Source organism: Cyprinodon variegatus, unplaced genomic scaffold (assembly GCF_000732505.1).
Source record: "Cyprinodon variegatus isolate N-32 unplaced genomic scaffold, C_variegatus-1.0 Scaffold1460, whole genome shotgun sequence".
NCBI classification, from domain to species: Eukaryota; Metazoa; Chordata; class Actinopteri; order Cyprinodontiformes; family Cyprinodontidae; genus Cyprinodon; species Cyprinodon variegatus.
This window is the reverse complement of record NW_015151913.1, coordinates 42876-66176: the sequence shown is the minus strand read 5'-3', so window position 1 is coordinate 66176 and position 23301 is coordinate 42876. Positions and strand designations below refer to the sequence as shown.

The following is a 23301-nucleotide window of genomic DNA, read 5'->3' as shown; positions in this document are numbered from 1 at the left end:
CACTCAGTGAATTTAAAAGCTGCGTTTTGTTTTAAATACTCTTTTGTCTGAAATTTGTCTGGAGTACAAAGCAATTCAATTAGCTTACTTATTATTTATTTTTCTAAGAATTGTGGTCTTTATTTATAATAATGGGCAGAAGGGAGGGAGATATGCAGCAAAGGTTGGACATCTGTAACTCCAACTAACCGTTTGCTCCGCCTCAAACATCATCGATGTTTGAAATGCAAATCATAAAATCATAAATATCTTCAGAAATGTATTTTTATTTCCATATTTTAATCAATTTTTTTTAATCTTTTTTTTTTTTTTTTTACTTTTTCCGATACAAAACAAAACAAATTCTTTCAGCCCTTGCTTGACTACGATGTATGATCACTTCCAGTAGAACCAACTGGCAGCAGAGGAACTGTTTGGCTGCAGCACCAGACTGATACCTGCCTCCAGTCTGAGTCCAGACCTGCTTCATTGATATCACATAGACCCGGCCTCAGAGCTCCACACTCTGACCCTGGATCAGGTCTTCCTGAAGCCTGCTGGAAGATATTTCTCTTCTTGTCATGAGGCTGCAGACGGTTAGCGGCTTGGTTAGACGGTGTGTGTTCGTGTGGCAGATCATGTGACGGGGTGTATTTATAGCTACAGGATGTGTGGCCCAGTAAACTGTGTGTGTTTGTCAGACGTCAGACAGGAAGTGGGCAAGAGCTGTTGAAGGGAGCAGGGAGGGGAGAAACGGTAGGAGAGTCAAAGAGCAGAGAGTCTCAGTCCAGGATCGGGACTGTCAGCTGGACCTTCTGGATGTTCTGGAGTCGGTAAGCTCGCTAATTGGTCCTTCTTGATGATAAACTCCACCTCATGGTTTACTGTGTCTTGTGCCCTGTTGAGTTTTAGTGCTTTCTTCTCTCTGACTCCAGGATCAGAGCTCTCCCTCTTAATTTGTGAAATGAAATATTTAACATTCGCAGCGTTTTAATGTTTTTTTGATTCAAACGGATGGGTCAGGATTGGTGGTTCCTGAACTGTATCTCCTGGAAGCGAGAGTTTGAGTTCCTCAGAGAGCATCAGGATCTCTGCGGTCCATCTGGTAGATTTGGCCGCAGCCTGATCGGTTAGTTTAATGAGCTAGATGCTGGTTTCTGTGTTTGTGCTGCAGCTGCTCCATGGAAAATCAACCCAGAACCTCAGAGCAAACTTTTATTTTTATTCAGCAAATATCACAGCTAAACAACCATGAAAACTTCAAAAACACAGAAGATTAAAAACTGCCCAAATGTAACATCATACAGCGGATATTTAAAGCTGGGGATTCCCTTTTGTCTTAAAATGTGTCTTTGGAACCATTAGCAGACTTTTGCTAGAAGATCTAAACTGTGAAAAGATGAGAGGGGAGGGATCTAAAATATGAACTGATGTTTTAAATCGATTGTAAAATGTTTTGGTTCCAACTGTAAAGAGATCCAAACTGCAGAAATGTGGCGTCTCTTTCTTGTCTTACAGCAGAATTTTGATTGATCTTTTCTATTCTAACAGACATGGCGGTTCTAGAAAGGGGCCATTAGGGGCCAATGCTCCTCTAGAACCGGTCCTGGCTCCTGTACTAAAGACGTAATACATCAAATAAAATAATTCTTATGAATAAAATGTTCTGAGATAGACACCATCACTGAAAGCTCCCTTTGAACTTTTTCTTATTTTTAGCTTCTTATTTTATATATATATTTATATTTTATATATTCTTACTCTTTATTATAATATCAGCAATGATTTAAAAAGAAAGGTGTTGCAATTTTAGCTTCAGTCTTATCGAGATAGGATCCCTGTTTTAGAGCTCCACTCATTACAGTTTTCTGGCCGTTTAGCATCAACATTCATCTTTGATGTTTTAAACTTATTTAACATTTTCAAAAAAAAAGACAATATTTATAAAAAATAAAACCTGTTTCTAAACAATGGTCTGAAATATAAATGAAATGTTTAGTGTAGGGGTCACCATTTAAAAAAGGTTTCCAAATTAAGAAAATTATCAACCAGTAAAGGTCCGGAGACATTTTTAATTATAATCTGTTACTTTAAACAGAATTTAACACTGAAATAAAATCAAGTTTTTATGCATCCTTGTTATATATTGAATTTAAATAAAAAAAAAAAATAGAAAATTTTTCCGTTTTAAAATCTAAAGTGTTTTTTTGAAGTAGAGCTTATATATTCCCAAAAACTAAGACCGTTTGTTTAAAAGATTGGATGCCAACTATTGGTACTTCAACATACCAGGAAACAGATTTTTCATCTCGATCAAAATATTTATTTTATACTAAGAGGCTTTGAAGTTTCATCAAATCCAGTCAAGACACCCAAGAGCTCCTCTCACAACTTCAAAAGAAATTTCTCATCTCAGCCATGGAGGAAGAGATGCTGAGTTTGGAAGCAGAGAACAAACATAGTTCAAAAAAACCACGTATGATCCTAATTATCCCTGTTAAAAAAATCCAAAACAAAACAAAATATTTGGGCAGAAACTGAACATATGGATGAGGAGGAGGATTTTTTTAATATGTCATATTAAAGTAAGCGTTCATACGTATGTTTTGCTCCTATGAATTTAATGATAATATAGTGCATTCTCTCCTTGAGCTCCGAGGAAGTCGGAGCAAAGCAAGACGGGAGGAACAGCGGAGGCTGTAGGCTTTGCTTTGCCCAGGAGGTCTGGAGCGCAGCGGGGCGGGGCAGGGTGGTGACAGAGGATGTGGGATTAGACACTGTCATCAGGCAACACGCTGTAATTTATCAATGTTTTAAATCAGGTTGGGATTGGCCAGCAGGTGGCTGCCGATCCGGACTGCAGTCCGTGACATCTGGTTTAGAGCACTGTCAGTGGCTGATTATTAGATCTTTGCAGAATTATTATTATTTTATTTTTTTGGAGTTTTTACGGCACTATTGGCTTATTTTTTGGACAGTAGGTTGACAGGAAAGGGGTTATGAGAGAGAGGGGGAGAGACATGCGGCAAAGGACTAGGACTAAGGCCTTCCCTACATGGGTCGTGTGTGCTAACCACTGCGCCACCGAAGCACGGCCCTGCTGAACTAGTTTTTAGTATTGGCCGATCACAGATCTCCAAAATTAAATGAGTGCCAGCTGACATCCTTGGCTGGGCCCTGCACAAAATCTAAAGAGTTGACGATTGGGGGCCCATCACTAAAATGTTGCATTTTGCAAGAGAAACATATTTAATAGTTGAAGTGAAAATATTTAATTATTTATTTAATAAGGATAAAAAACTCGATATATGTATTTAATGCATGCATCTCAAGTAAAATTTAAATGTTTGCATTTACAAATAGAGACCTTTCAAGTTTTTAATTTATGAAATATTTGGCACATTTGGCTTTCCATCCCTGCTCCAGTCGCATTTGATCCCATTTATAGATTTATGTTTGGGTGATTTCTACTTCTGGGACATGTTTAAATTGGACCACACAATGTTCTGGTCAAAATCTTTTTTAAAGATATAGTGGAGGCTGTTCTTTTTCCGGGTGGATCATCGAAATCAGTGGTCCTCATAATTGTCCCATGCTCGTCCCCATTTTCACCTAACCCTATGCCGGGAAATACTCGCCTGCCAAGAATTACATCCCGTCTCACACACTGACTAATGAGAAAATTGATTGAAATATGAATAAAAGGAAACTTTTCAAAATATTCTTAATGTTTTCATATTTCTTCTGCATGGATGCCCTAAAATCTAGAGTTTTGTGGACAGATAAAGTCAAATGAATACGATATTTACTTGTATGGAGATAAGTTTTAGTCAATGTTCTCTTGTCAGTATCTGATGCATATATTCTCTACTCAATGGATGGCATTTTCCGCTTTTGCTATCAACACCATTCTATATAATTTCAGACAAAACATTAAGAATATGTTTAAAAGTTCCCTTTTTCATTCATACTTACACCTGTTTTCTCATCATTGTGCGAGAGTCTGGGAAAGGAAATTCCCTGCAGGCAGGTATTTCTCTGCATTTATCTGTCCACCAAATCTCTCAGTTTTAGGGCTTCAATGCATAAGAAATATGAAAATATTAAGAATATGTTTAAAAGTTCTCTTTTCCTTCATATTTCACTAATTTTTCTCATCAGTAATGTAAGAGGTTTTTTTTAAAGTGGACAGGGCGAGTCTTTTGAAATATTTGTGAAAATCCTCCACTATACCCTTTAAGCAGTTAAAGGCTGTGCAACAGGATTATCTATTTATTCACTTCCACTGCAGGATTGTTGCAGCCGTGGACGCACCATGTAGTCACGTTAGTCAAGTTCAAAACTCCTAAACCAGTGTTTTTACTGATCTTTCGTTTAATTCAACATAAACAGTTTATGAAGATATTCATTAGGCCTAAAAAAACATTGCAGGCCAAGAAGTGATTACGCACATCAGAAACTGAAGGGAAAGATTGAAAAGAAAGAGAATTGGACCTAGAACGGAGCCCTGAGGTTCCCCACAATGCAAGTTCTTAAGAGTTTAACTTGATCTGCTTTGCAGGACCTCCAAAATGTTCTGCGAAAAAGACAGATGTTAATCTATTCTAATAGATTGACGACATCTGGAGGGCTGTTAATAAGATACTGTGACCTCCAATGTCAAAGGCAGAGGATGCAGGATCCAGAGAAACCATTATAGAAAATGTTGCAGAATCAGCCTACATAAAAAATGTCACTAGAAAATTGGAGCAAAGAGGTTTCTGAGGACTGGACCTGGAGGGGGAAACCCCTAATAGTTTCTCAGGAAAGTATTTGGGATTTTTGAGATTAGCCTAAATTATTAAACCTGTGTCGGATTCAGAGTTCATTATTGGATAATGCCTCAACAAAAACATAGTTGAAAAATGTAAAGTTTTTAAACAACACAACCGGGAGGAGGAAGTTTTCTTTTTATCAAATAGAAATGAAATGTCATTTTTTACTGGATCAAACACATCCACAGACCCAGAAACAAAAAGTTATAACACTTCAGTGAAGAACCACATTCCTTTGACTTTATGGACTGTCATTACAAAATCTAGAAAGTCATCACTACTTTAGAAGTCACAGTACTGAAGGGATCACAGAGGAAACTATAAGTTTGAATGTATTTGAGAAATATTCCAGTTTTTATCAATTCATTTAAACAGAACCAAGATTCCCCGATTCTGAACCAACAAAGCTCCATTGAAGTGGATTTTCCACAGTCTTATATAATGTCTTTTACATTGCGTTTATCCATAGTGATGCTTTTTATGGTGTAAAAGCAGTTTTCAGTGGCCCGGCTATGAGAACAATTATTAGAACTCAGTGTAGCATCATCCACATCGGGCCACTCCCCTGGCAAAAATGGATCAAAGAAATCAAATGTCTTTCTTTTGGGTTCCAAAAAAAGAAAATTAAAAACAATCCACTGGACTTAGCTTCCAAGTTTGAAGACGTTTGGCTTCCCAGCCAAGAATTGAAAAAGCTTCTTGGATGGGAAGCGAAACGTCTTCACGCTTGGAAACTACGTCCAGTGGTTTGTTTTAATTTTATTTTTTTGGAATCACAATGACCTGGATGGCTGAGAATCTTTACCAGCGTTTCTTTAGGGTTCTTCATTAAGCTGATGGTTGGTCAAAAGAAAGGCTCCTACAGAGTCGGGGGTACTTGACGCCTCGGACGTCCACTCGTACTCGTATGAAGAACATGATGGGCAACCCTGAGCATCCTCTTCAGAAGACAAACAACAACATTGTCTTCAGTCATAGGCTTCCCGTCATCCTGGGCAAGGCAGACCACTACAGGAGATCCTTCCTGCCAACAGCTATTAACATCAACAACAAATAGTTTAAAAAGAAACCCTCTGAGAGTTACAGCAGGAATTCATTTCCCATTGGGATCAATGAAGTATATTTTTAAATTCTATAAACTTGTTCAAAAAAAGGATTAGTTGGCGATGAAGCGAGCGTTGGTCAAAGCGATCCAAAGCCGAGGTGACAGGCAAACATCTGATTGCGTTGCTTCGTATCAGGCCTGAGGATTCGATCGAGTATAAAATCCAGAAGCAGAAGTCCCATCAATCCAGTTTTCTAAGCATGCTTGTGGTTAAGACGTGGGCCCATGTTGCCAGCAAAGAGAAGCCAGGGAGGGATCAGGTAACATAAGCGGTGCTTATTTTAACCTGGGTCATAGGTTCAAGTGATGAAGGACCTCTATTGTGGAAAAATCCTGTGGTGCCATGACCCGTCTTTGACTTAGAGCATTCCACAGCAGTTTGTCCATGTTTGGAACTGAAATGTTGGTAGGAAAAATATTTCACCCTTAGATCTGGAAATGATATTAGGCCACATTAATGTCAGAGATCGATTGGACAGATTCCTAAAAAATGAATCAGAACATCACTAAACCGAAGCCAGAAAATGATTTAAAAACAGCTGATTAAGGAAAATCCAAAAGGGGAAAAGATTTTCTTTCTGGATAAAACAAACGCATGACGGTCTGTGAGCTGGAAGAGCAGATTCTCCTTTCTACTGATGCTATTTCTGTCTCTGTGGGAACAGAGGCTTCATTGTTGAACATCTGACAGGAAGTGGATGTCTACGTCACTCGTGTTGGCCTCCACTCCAGCTCGCTAACCAGAAGAAAACAGCCACAACTGGCCAGAAAACTGAGACAGGAAACATTTTCTTTGGAGGCAGCGTGACTCTGTGGATAATTCTGATCTTCAGATTACAGAAGGTCAGAGTGTCCCTGAAGGCAGCATGGAGTTTGTCAAATGGCCTCTGACGTTGTAATAAAGTAGATGCTTCTGTTGGTGTTTGTTGAAAACCGGAAAAAACAAGAATTTTAGTTTCCAGCTTTCAGGAAAGACGCAGAGACAGGAAAACAGAACGGCCATTTCTGGTTGAGTTTAAAGGGGTCATAGAATGGAAAACCGAGTTTACATTGTCATAGATGAATAACGATAGTTCAGTGGGTGGAATTGACGTATAGAGAAGTTCAAACCCCATCAACACCTCCTTTCTCTGCAAATCTTAAAGTTCTAAACTTCCAGCATAAAATGGGCGAATCCAAACAAAGCACCGAATTGACGTCAATTTGGGGATGTTGCCTTATTTGGTTCTGGTCTGTACTTTTGTCACACCCTGGGGGGGCAGGTATGAAGTGTCCACTGCTGGGCTGCTGACTGGACCGGACCTCAGCAGAGAGCCATGAGCCGCCCCTCCTCAGCCTGAGGAAAGGGCTGGTGGCCGGTAAGGCAGGCGGGAGGGGGGGGACTGGGTGCCTGTGTCCAGGCTACAGCCACCGGGTCAGGTTCGGTCGCTCCGTCCCCCGCTGGCTCCCTGTCCGCCAGGGTTCCCTGACCAGCCCCGGAGCTCACTGCTCGGTTCTGCTGCGCTGTAGTCGACCAAAATCCAGGACGATTTTGAAATTCCCCCCCGGACATTTTTTTAGGTATGAAAAGTAGGACATGTCCGAGAAAAAGAGGACATCTGGTCACCCTACCATATCAACAATTTAAATTTTCAGTGAGTGAGTGCTTGTTGCTATGATGCGTCTTTGCTCAGCAGCTTTACCCGTTGTAAACCAACCAATCAGCGCACAGCTCATCTAAATATTCATGATCATACCATAAAAGGAAGAAAACCTGTTGTTTCATTCTAGGGCTTTTAACCAGGATTGCATTAGGGCTCATAGAACAGCAAATATTCCATTTTCAGTCCAACCAATGTTACACAACCTATTCAGAGACCTTAAGGACCAGCACCAAACACCCTATAGAATCATTCTGTGACCTCTTTAACAGTCATAAATTGAACAAGTACCCATCGTAGTTGTATAGATGCTTAATGTGACTCTTAAAGTCGTCATTAGCTTTTTAACAATAAATCAATTGATATTGATGCATTGATTAAATGATGACCTTTTCATTCACATCACTGTCAAATGAAAACATGAATCCACATCTTTAGGAGATGCATGTTTTTAAATCAGTGCATGAAACTATATTGAACTGGTGATATGTTATTATTACTGTTTTTCTTGTAATTAGATTAAGGCCCTTTTTAATACCTGCAAGAGTTTAGCACTAAACCGGTCAAATTATATTGAAGCTGTTTGTGTGTGAGTTCATATCATTACATAATTGCCCTAGAGGGGAAGATCGTGCCAAATCTATTCATCAAATCAAATGGAAATTGTATTGTGACAGACTAGGTAGTTTTGTAAAACATCATCCTCAAAAACAGCCGGGATTTCACCACCAGGCATAATGTGGCCTTAAAGGAAAAGTCTGGTAAGAAAGGAATAATCAATGGATCATTATCTATACCTAAAACTAATATTTTTACAGTGATTTATTGAATTTAGCTTTAATCAGTAAAAAGAATTTGAACAATAATTTTCGTTGCGAGTCTGGGAGCGGCTAGTTTTGCCCAAATATAGTAACACTTCACCCCTGCCATCTTCCGGTAGTGACGTCACGGTGTGGTAAGCCATTCTCCCTGCTTTACAAGCTAAATCAATAGGAACTGCTAGACACATTTCCAATTAACAACAATTATTTAAGATTTCCAGAGGCTTTAATCATTGAAATTCACCAGAGCTACAGTTAAACTGACAATGCCCACGTGCATGGCAGTCTGATGTTGAAATACATCAGGTAAAAGTGAAAAAGATTAGTAATTTCACCTTTTCAATTCCTGATCCTCCACGGACGGGTTCATGTTTAGATTGCCAACTTGAAGAGGAAGGATTTACCATCGAACTTCTGGCCACAGAAAAACATGTAATATGTAGCCAACATTTGGAAGCAGATTTTTTTTTTTAAATATGACTTGGATAATAGCGTTAAACACCAGATACAGCACTGGGACTTAATCAACAGCCAATACCGTACCGTGACGTCACAAACCTTTAGATGGCAGTATTGTTCTTTGACAAACATGGATGCCTCCAGTAAAGGACATTCAATTGAAAACTACTCTTAATTAAAAACACTTATTTATTGAACAGTATGTAATACTTTCATATTTAAAGTACTTTCGGAAGTTTGAATTCTGAATATGACCGGACTTCTCCTTTAACATGATCATAATAAGAGACAAATTAGCTCCTGACAAGGACCTAACTAGGTCCTAGCAAAGTGTTTTTAAAGGTTGACTTGATGCTTTATTGAGGTATAAATAGTGCCTCATTTAAGGTCTTGATGATGTTTAATGACGTCTTGTTGAGGTCTAAATGCTGGCTTATTAAGGTTTTATTAAGGTCTTAATAATATCTGTTGAAGTCTCATTAAGGTCTTGATGTGTTGTTGAGGTTTTGGTGATCATCTTTAGTGCTAAGCTTTGTCCTGTTGGGGTCTTAATAATGTCCTTTTGTGCTTTTGAGCTCTAAATGATCCTGTTGGGGTATTAATGTCTAATTGAGGTCTAAATGATGTCTTGTTAAAGTCTTAATGAGGTAATGAGGACAAAAAATGAGCTGAATAAAGAATCTGACCACAGTCGGAGCATTTCTTCTTTCACCATCATTTCTGAGGTAATCATTTTCCAGTTTTTCTTACTTTTAAATGACCTTTGATCCCCACGTGTGCTTCAGGTGATCAACAAACTAGGTGCTAGTAAAGTATTTTGCAAGATGACTTAATGAAGCCTTATGGAGGTTTATGTATGAGGTTTTGTTAAGATAAAGAGGACAGATGTAAGCTGAATGTAGAATGACATCATCTCCAAAGCAACCGTTTACCAGTTGGTTTCTTCCTCTTAAGTGACCTTTGACCCCATACCTGTGCTCCAGGTGATCACCCCCTGCAGACGCCTCATTCTGTGTGCTGACAACAGGAAGGAGATGGAGGAATGGATGGCAGCGCTGCGCAGCGTCCAGAACAGACAGAACTATGAGGTCAGGCTTGTTTACCCACCAGCAAACAACAGCTGTGCCCTAGTTTGTTCAGCTCACCGTGTCTCCGTCTCCCAGTCCACGCAGTACAGCATGGACCACTTCAGCGGGATGCACAACTGGTACGCCTGCTCCCACGCCAGACCCACGTACTGCAACGTGTGTAGAGAGGCTCTGTCAGGAGTCACATCCCACGGCCTGTCCTGTGAAGGTACGCAAAACGTGTGTGGTAACACACACCAATACTCCACAGCTGATCAGAATGGCCTCTCTCTGATTTCTGTTTTCTGCTGCAGTGTGTAAGTTTAAGGCTCACAAGCGCTGCGCGGTCCGAGCCACCAACAACTGTAAGTGGACAACTCTGGCTTCTATCGGGAAGGACATCATCGAGGATGAGGACGGGGTGAGACACCTGACCTACGCCTGAGACTTCCGTCACATTTAGCTTCAGCCTCACCTGTCCTCACCCTGTGTCCTCTCCAGGTGTCCATGCCTCATCAGTGGCTGGAGGGGAATCTTCCCGTCTCAGCTAAGTGTAGCGTCTGTGATAAGACATGCGGCAGCGTCCTCCGGCTGCAGGACTGGAGGTGTCTGTGGTGTAAAGCCATGGTGAGACACAGACTAAAACATGCACCTGATCAGGTGTGCTGATGAGACACCTGATCTTTGCTTTTGTCTTATGCATCTCTGTCTCCTTGAACCCCAGTCGGCCTCAGCAGATGGCTGCTCACTCTGAGTCTAGTTCTGCTACAGTTTCATCCTGTTAAAAGGGAGTTTTTCCTCTCCACTGTCGCTACAAGCATGAATGTCTCAGCTGTGCTTTGTCTTCAGGTTCACTCAGGCTGCAAGGAGCAGTTGTCGTCCAAGTGTCCTCTGGGTCAGTGCAAAGTGTCTGTCATTCCTCCGACAGCACTCAACAGCATCGATTCAGATGGTGAGGAATGCCCTGCTGCCCTCAAGTGGTCAAACATAGACACTGCATAGGAAAACAAAAAGCAAATAAAGAAACCATTCCTCCTCTACCTGTGTGTGTAACCAGGGTTCTGGAAGGCGTCCTGTCCTCCGTCCTGCACCAGTCCTCTGCTGGTTTTTGTAAACTCGAAAAGTGGAGACAATCAGGGCGTGAAGTTCCTGCGCCGTTTCAAACAGCTGCTGAACCCGGCGCAGGTGTTTGACCTGATGAACGGAGGACCTCACCTGGGGTGAGACGCACACAATGAAGGCATGTTTCGTACAGAATATGTGAGCTGAAACTATAAACCTGCTTTTTTGTTAGCCTGCGACTCTTCCAGAAGTTTGACACGTTCCGGATCCTGGTTTGTGGAGGAGACGGCAGCGTCGGGTGGGTTCTTTCTGAGATCGATGCCCTGACGCTTCACAAACAGGTACCAAATGTAAGGTTATCAGAGAAGCTGCCTAACGAGGCCCGGCGTGTTTCCTGAGCATCACAGAATCTAAAACGGGGTCTCTGTGTTTCAGTGTCAGCTGGGTGTCCTTCCTCTTGGAACCGGGAACGACCTGGCTCGGGTTCTGGGCTGGGGCTCGGCCTGCGACGACGACACGCAGCTTCCTCAGATACTGGAGAAACTAGAGAGAGCTAGCACCAAGATGCTGGACAGGTGAGGCGTGTGACGTCAGACAGCCGTCTTTTCTGGTTCCGGCAAAACCAGGAAAACTCATGTGTCCTTCTGACCCTTCAGATGGAGCATAATGGTCTATGAGACAAAGTTTCCACGGCAACACTCCGCCTCCACTGTCACAGAGGACTGCAGTGATGACTCTGAGGTACCGTGATGTCTTTTCCTACTAACAATTATGACCACTGCATTCTACCACAGTGGCAGTGTGAACAGGGCGGTACGAATGTTTCTTCCTCTCATGCAGGTCCAGCAGATTCTAACCTATGAGGACTCGGTCGCTGCTCACCTCACAAAGATCCTGACCTCAGACCAGCATTCAGTCGTCATCTCCTCAGCCAAGTACGACCGTCTCTCTGTTGTACATCCCATAGCTGCATTGAGCTCTGATGCTGTTGTGTAATCGACTAAGTTTGTGTTTGGACCCAGAGTTCTGTGCGAGACCGTGAAGGACTTTGTGGCCCGTGTTGGTAAAGCGTATGAGAAGAACACCGAAAATTCAGAGGAGTCTGAGGCCATGGCCAAGAAGGTAAAGCTCTTAGTTTTTATAAGATGGTTCCTTCACTAGGGTTGGGGGTTTAAGCTGGAGCAATTCTGCTCCGATTCCTTTTCCTTGTTCCAATTTCAGTTCCTATCGAATCTCAATTCTGATTTCTTTTAAGAAGAATCATAAAATTTGACATGTTATAAATAAGCTGATCAACCAGGGCTGGCTAGTATCAATGCTATGAAGTCTAATATAAATCTTCTGAATATTCTTTTCACAGAGATACATTTTCACATAAAGCTTTTTGTTAAAAAATTAAGACATATTCTGTGTCTGATGCTGGAGGCACTTATGTCATATATGTCATATAAGACTATTTAATTATTTTATTACTCAGGTTCTGTCTGCGTTGCTAAAGTAAGTATTTAAGCAGGAGGAAAAGCATCACAGCAGAAGGTTTATATCCTCAGCTCCACTCAAACAGACATGGAAGTGGATATTTTTTAGTTTTATGGACAGAAAATTGATGCAATTTCGTTCTCTCGTCTTTCAGTTCATTAGTTTTATCATATGAAACAGATTCCAAATTAACTAAAATAAATGAATGATGAACTTACACTTAAAATGGTTCAAAAGTTCGACAGATCTAAGTTGGAGTGCTTTACATTCTATTCTGAACAGGTAGGAAATAGGGCTGAAACGATTAATCAGATTAATCGATCATTAAAAAAATAATCAACTAATTTAGTATTAGATCAATGGTAAACGAGTGTAGAGACTCTAAAACATGCCCTAAGCGGACAGAGCAACCCACTTAGAGCAGTAATTCTACCAAAATAAAAAAAATATATGTAAATGTTTTGCTTTTAAGATAGAAAAATATTTTTTGTCTGCCAATATGCTCTATCCAGAACTCCTCCAGTGGAGTAGTTTGGGTTTCACTGGGTTGAATTTTGTAAAAAGTCCTCATTAAGGAAATTTTGGCTATCCGATTAATTAATCTAAAAATAATCGACAAATTAATTGATTTGAAAAATAAGTTAGTTGCAGCCCTAGAAGGAAACGAGGCGTGTATCTGTTAAGACGTAAAGTAAGAGGAGGAAAGTATAAAAAAGGCGCCATTTTCCCTGCAGAAGGTGCTGCTCTGATTTAAGAGGAGGAACAAATTCCCTGAGAGAACCTTCTTTAGTGCAACACCGGTGCAGTGGGTCAAACATGAGGCTCTCTTCCCAACTCCAGCAGTGATTAAACTTGAAGCCATTTTCTAATGCTGCAGCACAAACAGGTGGTTGTTGACACACTCCTTTAGATTCTTCTTCGCTGATCTTAGGCAGCTTCTATTTCCGCACCGGAAATAGATTATTAGGGCCAAGCTAGAAATTTTTATTTTTTTTCATTTTGAGAATAAAGTTGTAACATTACGATAATAAAGTCATAATAATATGAGAATAAACAACCCGTTTCAGAAAGAAAGCGTCGAGCTCCGATCATCAGATGACGGCCGACCAGCTCCACCAATCAGCAACCTGAGTCCACTTTGACCTTCTGCCCAATTTGTGGCGCTAAAATATTTCCTTTTTTTGTCAAACCATAGCCAAAGAATAACTTCACATGATGCTCAATGTTCCTCATTTTAGGAAGAATGTGCTTCTTCTAATAGTTGTCATATAATACAACTTGTTTCTCATAATTGCAGGACTTTATTCTCTTAATATTACTGCTTTATTCTCGTAATTTTATTACTTTATTCTCGTAATTTTATTACATTATTCTCATAATGTTACAACTTTATTCTCGTAATTTTATGACTTAATTCTCATAATTTTACAACTTTATCTTGTAATTTTATTACTTTATTCTCATAATATTACAACTTTATTCTTGAAATTTTTTAACTATTCTCATTGCAACTTTATCCTTGTAATTTCTTTACTTTATTCTCATAATTTTACTACTTTGTTCTCAAAAAACCTTTTAAAAATCTCTAGCCTGGCCCTAATACTCCGTCTTAGAAATCAGATGAGCCATGGGTGCTGGTTATCTTTGTAGAGGTTTCTATCATGATGTCTTATTTCGTGCTGCAGTGCGGCGTTCTGAAGGAGAAACTCGACTCACTGCTGAAGACTCTGAACGAGGAGTCTCAGGCCTCATCGCTGCTCCCCCCCGCTCCTCCGCCTACCATCGCTGAGGAACAGGAGGAGCTGGAAGTGGCCGGTCTGCCTCCTCCTCTTCATCCCGCCCCTCCTTCGCACCCCACCTGTTCGCCGCGTACAACGCCCCCTCCATCCACAGCGGCCGCCATTTTTAAACCTCGGGAGCAGCTGATGTTGAGAGCCAACAGCCTGAAGAAGGCGATCCGACAAATTATCGAGCACACGGAGAAAGGTGGGTCACCTGCTGGGGGAGGACAGTTCATCCTGCTAGTTCGGGTTACTGAGTGTGTTTTTATGTTACAGCTGTGGACGAGCAGAACGCTCAGACCCAGCAGCCGCCGCACATGTTCTCCGTGGGTCCGGCTGAGCAGCAGGTGGGTCTGGTGGAAGAAGAGGATGAGGAAGAGTGTGACGAGGATAAGACGTCCCTGCAGTCGTCCTTTAGTGCCAAGCTGCGTAGCAGCCGCAGAGGTGAGGGGCGGGTCCTCTGGACAGGTGAGGCTCGGCCTGGACACGGCTGCTCACCTGTTCCTCTCTCCATTCACAGTCAGCAAGACGCCGTGTGAAAAACTGATCCAAAAAGCCATCCTGCCACTGGGGAGCTCCGCTTCACTTCCTGCCCATACAGGATGCAGAGACAACATGCCAATGCTGAATACAAAGATCTTGTATCCAGGTAAGATGCCCTCTCCATCTGTGTTTCACCGGTTGGACTTCCTGTGAGCTTTCAGAGCTGTTTGTGTTTCAGGCTCTCTGACGAGTAGCTCGGTCATCAGTCGGCTGCTGGTCAACGCCGACCCGTTCAGCTGCGACGCCGACAACATGTAAATCCGCCGACTGTACGCACGCTTACCTTTAACGCTGAACACACGTGTAACACATCAGTGTTTGTGTTTCAGGGACTGCTACACTGAGAAGTGCGTCATGAACAACTACTTTGGCATCGGGCTGGATGCTAAGATCACTCTGGACTTTAACAACAAAAGAGACGAGCACCCAGAAAAATGCAGGTACAACATAGAAAAACTAAACTTTTGTCCAAATAAGTTTTGGAAAAACCACATCGTTTCAGATTTGTGCTAAAACATAACTGTTAGTTGGACTTAAGGCTGATTTTTACTTAGAAACCTGGTTGACTGTGTGTGTCGCAGTTAACGCAAATGTGCCCCCGCCCCCTCCGCAGACAGTCTGGCGCACCTCTCCAAAGTTGTAGGTGACTGCAAACAGTGCTGCAGACAGGAGGCCTCTGATTGGTCAAATCTACATCTGCTCTACACTATGCGTATTTCCTGTTTGGTTTTTTTACCGGCTTGTTTTGTTTGTATGACCACCATTGTGGAAAACGACTCATGAAGTTGGACCAGCTAGAAGAGCGAGGTGCGCAAGAACTCTGGGACCCCTTTTCCACCTGGATCTCCGCTCTTTTTCACCCTCATGTTCCTCCATTGTCGCACAAACTTGCCCCCACTTCCTCACCGCCTCGGCCGTATCTAGACCCACAGCTAGTCCCTCTTGTGGCGTGGAATAACATAGCGCAGACCACGCTTCAGTATTGGGCATAAATCAAAAACATCTGCTACAAGCTCACTGCGACACCCTGCTGCGGGGAGTATAACCTGCTCTTTAGTTGTTGAATTTAGAAATAAGTCAGATTTCATTACCTAAATAGTGGAAGTTCATTGAAAGCTTTTGGATTTAAGCTTTTTAAGGCCCAGATCCAGCCTTCATTTCTCCTTATTTTCCCTCCCCTGCTGCATACCTTGCTGTCAGATTTGATCTTCATCTTGGTTTCTGGAATGTAAATTCTCTTTCTAGGCATCTTGACTCTGATTTTCACTAATTCAGGCAGGAAAAAGTTCTTAAACTCAAAGGTTTGAAACACCATCGCATTGACATTGAAGAGAAAACTACAGAACCCAGTTTGGTTCCTGTGGATCTTTGCCTCCAGCACTGACGGGTTTAAGGCTCTCAGCTCCAATATGATCCCAAACAGTTGTTGGCTACAAAAAGTATCTAAACATGTCAACAGGAAGTTCTCTGTGCTGTCTGTTGGTAATAAAAAAAAATATGTAGTTATAGTTGGATTAATAACCAGCATCTGGTTTTTATAAATATTTTAAGTCAAGAATAGTGTCCAGCTTTTTTGACACGGTGTTGGTTCTGTAATGCTATGGGTCAGAATTTCCTGAATTTGTTAAAACAAATCATTTTTAGCTTCTTTATCTCCGTTACATCCTGACCTGCAGAGCTGAGTCAGAAACCTCCATATGCCTGATTCTGTCTGCTCAGGAGCCGCACCAAGAACCTGATGTGGTACGGTGTGTTGGGAACCAAAGAGCTGCTACACAGAACCTACAAGAACCTGGAACAGAGAGTCCTGCTGGAAGTAAGGAGCAGAACCACGGTAAAACACAGAGGCTGTGACAAGCTGCGCGTGTCACTCAGTGTGTTCTCTGTGTTTGCTGCAGTGTGACGGGCGGTCCATCCCCCTCCCCAGTCTGCAGGGAATCGCTGTGCTCAACATCCCAAGTTACGCAGGAGGAACCAACTTCTGGGGCGGAACCAAGGAGGACGATGTAAGAAGTCATCCCTGTGTATCTCTGTCCCTTTCTGCTCTGATTGGTCAGTAAGGTGAATGGCTGTTTTTCTGGACTAGATGAGGTCACCGGATTTGGAATTTTCTGGCCACTCGCAGAAACGCTGCTGAATCAGGCCATGTTGTAGATTCACGTTGCTGACGTCTATGATGATTCACTGGGTTCTCCTGCTTCTGCAGGTCAAACGGCGTCTTTTATCAGAACCTGTACAGCAGGAGCTCCCATCCTCAGGGTCCACATTCCTGCAGGTTTCAGATATCACCTAAAATGATTGGACGGTCTTTAACATGTCACTGCAGGGCAACTGAGCAATTAAATTAAACCCGAACTTCTATCTCGACTACTTATACTGGTATACTATAGGTCAGCAGTGTCTGATGCAGCATGAGGAACACATCTAAATTCCTTCTCCAGGGCTCTTTCCGAATAGTGCAAATTGGTAAAGACTCTTTGGCCAAAGCAGAGGTGAGACCTCCTGGAGTTCCTGTTGCCCGCTAAGATCCATACGATTACCCACAATCCTTTGCATGATATGACCTAGAGACACAGCCCACCACACAGAGTTTGACAACAATACATTACTTCTTGACATTAATTCCAGTGTAACCATTCATTTGTTTGTCTGTTAAATAATGACGTCTGTAAGGACGAAGTCTGGATTGAACACGGCAGTCTGGAGCTCCTTTCCTACCCTGGATAATGTTCTAACTGTTGGCCCTGCGAAAGGGGAAATAATAGAAGCGAGGAACAGGAGGTAGGAGCTAGAATATGAGGTATACAGATGGACCCTCGGGCCACAAATCACTCGGGAACCGGTTTGGCAAACTCTCATGGGCCCGCAAGTGGGTAGATGGTGGAGTGACACAGCACTGCTCTTCCTGGCGCATATGTTTTACGATCAGCTACATTCTCTTCTCTAGCACACTAGCATGGACCTTCTTAGAGAGGCTGAAAAGTGTAGTGAAACTCCTCTGAGCTGTGATTTCACTGTGTCTGTCTCTCAGACCTTCACTGCGCCATCATTCGACGATAAGATCCTGGAGGTGGTTGCCGTGTTCGGCAGCATGCAGATGGCCGTATCAAGAGTCATCAACCTGCAGCACCACCGCATTGCCCAGGTACCCGTCTCCCTGTCTGTTCCACTTTCTATCTGCTACCCAAAATATCTGTCTACCTGTCCTACTTGGTCTTCCCACCTCTCTGCCTTTGCCCTGGTTCTTATCCATGCATTGTTTTGCCCTCTTGGTCTGTCGCCTTGTCTTCATGTCCCTCCATCTTCCTGTCCCTTGTCTCTCACTGTTTCTTCCTTCCTCAGTGTCGAACAGTGAAGATCACCATCCTTGGGGACGAAGGTGTCCCGGTTCAGGTGGACGGGGAGGCCTGGATTCAACCTCCCGGATACATTAAGATCATACACAAGAACCGGACCCAGACGTTGACCAGAGACCGGGTCAGTCCCTCTGCAGGCTTCTGTTCTGGTCCAGGCTCAGCAGTGGTTAACAGTCTATCACTTACAGGCCTTTGAGAACACCCTGAAGTCCTGGGAGGACAAACAGAAATGTGAGTTCCCTCAGCCCCAGCCCTCCCTGCCCCCCCAGCCAGAGAACGTCTCTGAGGAGGAGGCCTTGCTGGTCAGCGAGTTTGGCCGGGCAGCTGGAGCCCTCATCCACAGGTACATACTTCATCTGCTCGTGATCCATTACCTCCTGCTTCTGTACGGACTCTCATGCTGTCTCTGGTTCCCAGTATCCGGGAGGTGGCCCAGTTCCACCACAGCATGGAACAGGAACTGGCTCACGCTGTTAACGCCAGCTCCAAAGCCATGGATGTGGTCTACGCTAAGAGCTCCGAGGTATGTCCCTCTATGGTTTCCTGCTGCCTCGTTTGGAGCACTCATCCTGTCACACAAGAGTAGAACGGATCTGGTGACGTTCTGACTGATTAATCAGAAGCTTATGTTGGTTTTCAGGCTCTCAGCTGCAGCTCTGTGGTCAATATGGTCAGCGACGTCAAGGCTTTGCTCAGCGAGACCGAATTGCTCCTGGCTGGAAAGATGTCCATGGTAATTATTTTGGTGCTGTTCTGGTGTTTGGCTGTAGGAGTCTGGTTCCCCTCTACTCTAAGAGATGACAGTGGTTCTGTCTGTGTGTGTGCAGCAGTTGGACCCTCCTCAGCAGGACCAGCTAAATGCAGCTCTGGGTTCTGTGGCTCAGGAGCTCCGTCGCCTATCTGATGTCCCCTGGTTGTGTCCCGTCATCGACCCGTCGGACCCGGAGGTAGGACGTCCTCCCTCCTCTGGGGCCTTGATTCCGTCTTTAGAAAGGACATAACAATAGAGCAGAAGGGGTTCTGTTTCCATTAGGCTGAGTCAGACTTTGGTTCTTTCTCTGTTCAGGGTCTTCTGGTGGATTTCTCCAAACGGAGTCAAAGTGGAAAATTTCGTCTCGTCTCAAAGTTCAAGAAGGACAAAAACAACAAGAACAAAGAGATGTGCGCCACCCTGTCCCTGCCAGGTGAGCTCTTGACCTTTTCAGCTGCTTTCATTCTGTTTTAGAGCTGCCTCCACAAATTTTTGGTATCACAGAATCACAGCTTAAAGGTGTCTCTCCTTCTCTCTCACTGTTTGGGGCTTCTCTTTCTGTCTGAACCACTTCCTGTGGGTGTCTCAGTTCACCAGTGGGGGACCGAGGAAGTGGGGGCTTGGTTGGACTTCCTCTGTCTTTCTGAGTATAAGGACATTTTTACTGGTCATGATGTCCGTGGAGCTGAGCTGATCCACCTGGAGAGGAGGGACCTGAAGGTAGGGACAACGAGGTGTTTGGGTGATGTTGGATGGATGTAGGACGGATGTCTGGATGTCGGACGGATGTCTGGAATGCCGGACGGATGTCTGGAATGCCGGACACATGTCCGGATGTCGGCCAAATGTCTGGATATCGGATGCATGCTTTGATATCAGACGGATGTCTTGATGTCGGACTGATATCTGGAATTCCGGATGGGTGTCTGGATGCTGGACGGATGTCCGGATGTCGGACGGATGTCTGGATGTCGGACGGATGTCTGGAATGCCGGATGGATGTCTGGAATGCCGGACACATGTCCGGATGTCGGCCAAATGTCTGGATATCGGATGCATGCTTTGATATCAGACGGATGTCTTGATGTCGGACTGATATCTGGAATGCCGGACGGGTGTCCGGATGTCGGACAAATGTCTTGATGTCGACAGGAAGCATGCTTTGATATCAGACGGATGCTTTGATGTCGGACTGATGTCTGGATGTCGGGCGGATGTCTTGATATCAGACTGATGTCTTGATGTCGGACTGATGTCTGGATGTCGGGCGGATGTCTTGATATCAGACTGATGTCTTGATGTCGGACTGATGTCTGGATGTCGGGCGGATGTCTTGATATCAGACTGATGTCTTGATGTCGGACTGATGTCTGGATGTCGGGCGGATGTCTTGTTGTCAGACATGGGATGATCTGCAGACAGAACATAGCTTCTGCCTCACTGACTGTCCTCATCCTCTTTAGGACCTTGGAGTGACGAAGGTCGGCCACATGAAGAGGATCCTACAGGGCATCAAGGAGCTTACGAGGAACAGCAGCGCCAGCGAGGCCTAACTACCTCCAGGTTGGTTCTAATGATCCGGTTATACCCAGGCAGGGTCTGGTCCTACTCTAAGCGTATTGTTTTTATCGTCTTGCGTAGGAACTGCTGCCTGCTGTCCTTCTACCTCTGCTGCCTTTCTCCACCGCCCAGAAACCAGGTCCAAAACCCCAGGTCTAGAACCGGTGCTCAGCAAAATGGAAACCAGCATTTCACAGGAACCAGCCGGTTCTCCCCTAAAGAAAAGGACCAATCAAATGATCCACTAGTGCCTTTACATTCCAACCAGAACCCACCGGCTAAACTCAGAGCCTGCAGCCGGCCCGGTTCTCAGTGAAAAATCTCCAGATCAGAACCATCTAATCTATTCTAATCAGATCAATCTGTTCCATCTCTGACCATTTCCTAAGAATCTGTTTCTGAACAGTCAGAAGCTGGTTTTTCTTCTGAGTGCTAAAGACTGTCAACTGATCCGGTTCTGACCCGCTTTGCTGGGCTGTAATTCCTTGGTTGAATCCTTAAGTAATTCTGAAGAACATAAACTCCTTGTGTTGCGTTCAGGTTCTGATGGATTTCTGAACGAGCTGCTCACAGGTTTCCTATATGAAGTAAATCAAATTCCTAAAAGTGTGTTTGGAGACCAAACAGAACCACAGACTGGGTCTGAATTCTGTTTATATTTTCTTATTAACGACTTTTAGATGGTGGAGATTTTTCACAGACTGAACCAGAACCCTGACCGGGTTCTAGCTGGGCCAGGCCAGCTGCAGCTCTATGAGCCAAATTCTGGACTGGAGTGAGCCGGAACCGAACCACGGTGATGCTCAATTATCACTCGGATCCCGCTCTGGTTTACCCTCTACGGAACATCGTAACCCAGCTGATTCTTTAGAACCTCCTCCCGTTTCATCTTTTGGACCAGGATCCAGCAGAACCCTTTAAACAACAGCTCGGAGACGAAAAACCAAACCTTTAAAGGCCCCAAACCCCTTAATCAGAACAAAAGACTCCCAAGAGAGACAGAATGAGACCCGACCTGACAACCCTCTGATCCCGTCCGGGTGATCCAACCCGACAGTTAGTTGTTTCTGGGTCGTCTAAGCCCAAATGAGCTCCTCTTATTAACTTTTGCATGGTGGTTCTGATTATAAATTGTCAGAACACTTTTAGTCCTATTCACGTTTTTGGGTCCAAAGTTAAAAGATAGAAAGAAAATTTGAATACTGAAGCAATCCATCAGATTCAAGTACCTGGACTTGGCCTAATATCAGGAACCAGAACCACCGTCTGGGTTCATGTTCTGCTGCAGCTCCAGGGTTCTGCTTCTAGCTCTGATCAAACCCTGGTTGATGTTCCAGATTTAACGGATCAGCTGTCAGATGGAGACTCTGACGTCCCACAGTCCTCTAACGCACCAGCAGATGAAGATCAACCACAGACTGAACGTTTCTCATCAGTCAGTTGATGCCTTAAACACCCAGAGAGGGGTCATGATCGGGTCAGCGGCTCCCGATCGCCTCCTGAGTGTCGCCATGTTGTCTGCTGTCAGCCTTTAGCTTCTGTTTTCTATAGATCGTTTGTGTTCTACAGTGTTTGGGATCGGATTTTTAGATTCAGATGTTTCCAAATGTTTGTATTATGGCTCCAAATGTTCTAACCCGGAGCCCGGCATTTAAAATATTTGACCCAGACATTTTTTCAAACTTTTTCTAGCTACTTAAGGTCCCAAATGTCTCCAAACTCTGGACTCAAGGTCTACTATCCTGCTTCACATATATTTCAGATTCTTTATCCAGGTGTTCAAGTCTAGTTCTTGATGTTTCCGAAGCTTCATCCAGCTGTTTTATAGTCGACCTAGACACACCTGAGCCTTCAGGTTCTGGGACCTGACCCTGATACATGCAGGTATAGATCCAGATTCTTCTGAGCCGGGATCCAGATGTTTTAAGAGTCCTGCTGCAGATGTTTTAGATTCTTAATCATTGTGTTTTGTGTCATTTCTAGAGCTTAAAGTGTGGATTTAAACGTTTCTGAGTCCATTCTCCTCTCTTCCAAAATTCTAGTTCCATACTCTGATCCTGTTCTGGTTCTGTTAGCTTCAAATCTTTGATTTGGATGTTTTAGAACCTGGGCCAAAACCTCCACATTATTGATCCAGATGTTTGCACCTCTTCCCTGATGTTTGAGTCCTATTCAAAGTATTTCAGAGGCTAGAATCTGCCTCCAGATGTTTCAGATTCCAGAAGTTTTTTTTTTAACACATGGACCCAAGCCCAGATGATACACAGGCTTCCAGATGTTTCAGATCCTGAATGCTGATATTCAACGTTTAACATCTTTGGTCTCGACATTTGTTATCTGGTTCCTGAAAGTCAAACAATTCATAAAATCGACCCAGAGTTATCCTGCTACAGATGTTTCTTAGTCCTGAATTTCCTGGTCTGGACCCAGATGTTTTCAAGTTTTGTTGTTTAGGTTTTTTCAAGTTATTGATCCAGATGTTTGTGTTTAGTTCCCCGTTTTTCTGATTCTGCGTTTACGCACTGAAATGTCTTAGTTTGGACACATCTTAGGGAAATGCCATAACTGAGATATTTCAGAGTCCTAACTTGTAAAGTTCTGGATCCTAATTTTATGTTTTTATTTTTTTACCTCTGGATCCAGACCCTGAAACATCCAGATCCTCCTCAGTGCCTTGCTCAAGGGCATGTTGGACATGTTTCTGTACTAGTCTGATGATGCATCTATTTATTGAGTAATTTATGACTGAATGCTGACCCTGTTCTGGTCGCAGGGGCGCCCCCTGCAGGGCTGTCATTGTAAATACAGAGAACAACTGAAACCTGTGGAAAATAAACTTTGTGTTTCCCCTGAAACATTTTCTTTTGGCTTCTCTGTGAAAAAC

General features: G+C 43.3%; 1 protein-coding gene across 3 annotated transcripts in view; it reads left to right on the top strand.

The window, feature by feature from the left end:
• Positions 1-23301, top strand: part of dgkd (diacylglycerol kinase delta) — a 32785-nt gene extending 9484 nt beyond the window's left edge. The window contains exons 1-30 of one of the 3 annotated variants that reach the window (XM_015403208.1): positions 472-595; positions 681-812; positions 9802-9906; positions 9982-10114; positions 10200-10306; positions 10387-10512; positions 10735-10837; positions 10943-11105; positions 11180-11297; positions 11383-11522; positions 11604-11688; positions 11788-11882; positions 11970-12069; positions 14112-14412; positions 14484-14651; positions 14728-14856; positions 14929-15004; positions 15080-15190; positions 16470-16566; positions 16649-16756; positions 17782-17895; positions 18093-18227; positions 18295-18449; positions 18524-18629; positions 18747-18839; positions 18934-19053; positions 19173-19290; positions 19447-19577; positions 20321-20420; positions 20499-23301. In XM_015403208.1, the coding sequence (XP_015258694.1) occupies positions 9853-9906; positions 9982-10114; positions 10200-10306; positions 10387-10512; positions 10735-10837; positions 10943-11105; positions 11180-11297; positions 11383-11522; positions 11604-11688; positions 11788-11882; positions 11970-12069; positions 14112-14412; positions 14484-14651; positions 14728-14856; positions 14929-15004; positions 15080-15190; positions 16470-16566; positions 16649-16756; positions 17782-17895; positions 18093-18227; positions 18295-18449; positions 18524-18629; positions 18747-18839; positions 18934-19053; positions 19173-19290; positions 19447-19577; positions 20321-20410 (3276 nt within the window). In that variant the 5' untranslated portion in view covers positions 472-595; positions 681-812; positions 9802-9852 and the 3' untranslated portion in view covers positions 20411-20420; positions 20499-23301. Of the gene's footprint in view, positions 1-471; positions 596-680; positions 813-9801; positions 9907-9981; positions 10115-10199; positions 10307-10386; positions 10513-10734; positions 10838-10942; positions 11106-11179; positions 11298-11382; positions 11523-11603; positions 11689-11787; positions 11883-11969; positions 12070-14111; positions 14413-14483; positions 14652-14727; positions 14857-14928; positions 15005-15079; positions 15191-16469; positions 16567-16648; positions 16757-17781; positions 17896-18092; positions 18228-18294; positions 18450-18523; positions 18630-18746; positions 18840-18933; positions 19054-19172; positions 19291-19446; positions 19578-20320; positions 20421-20498 lie in introns of those variants that run through there. The other 2 variants (XM_015403206.1, XM_015403207.1) reach the window with 2 other exon arrangements.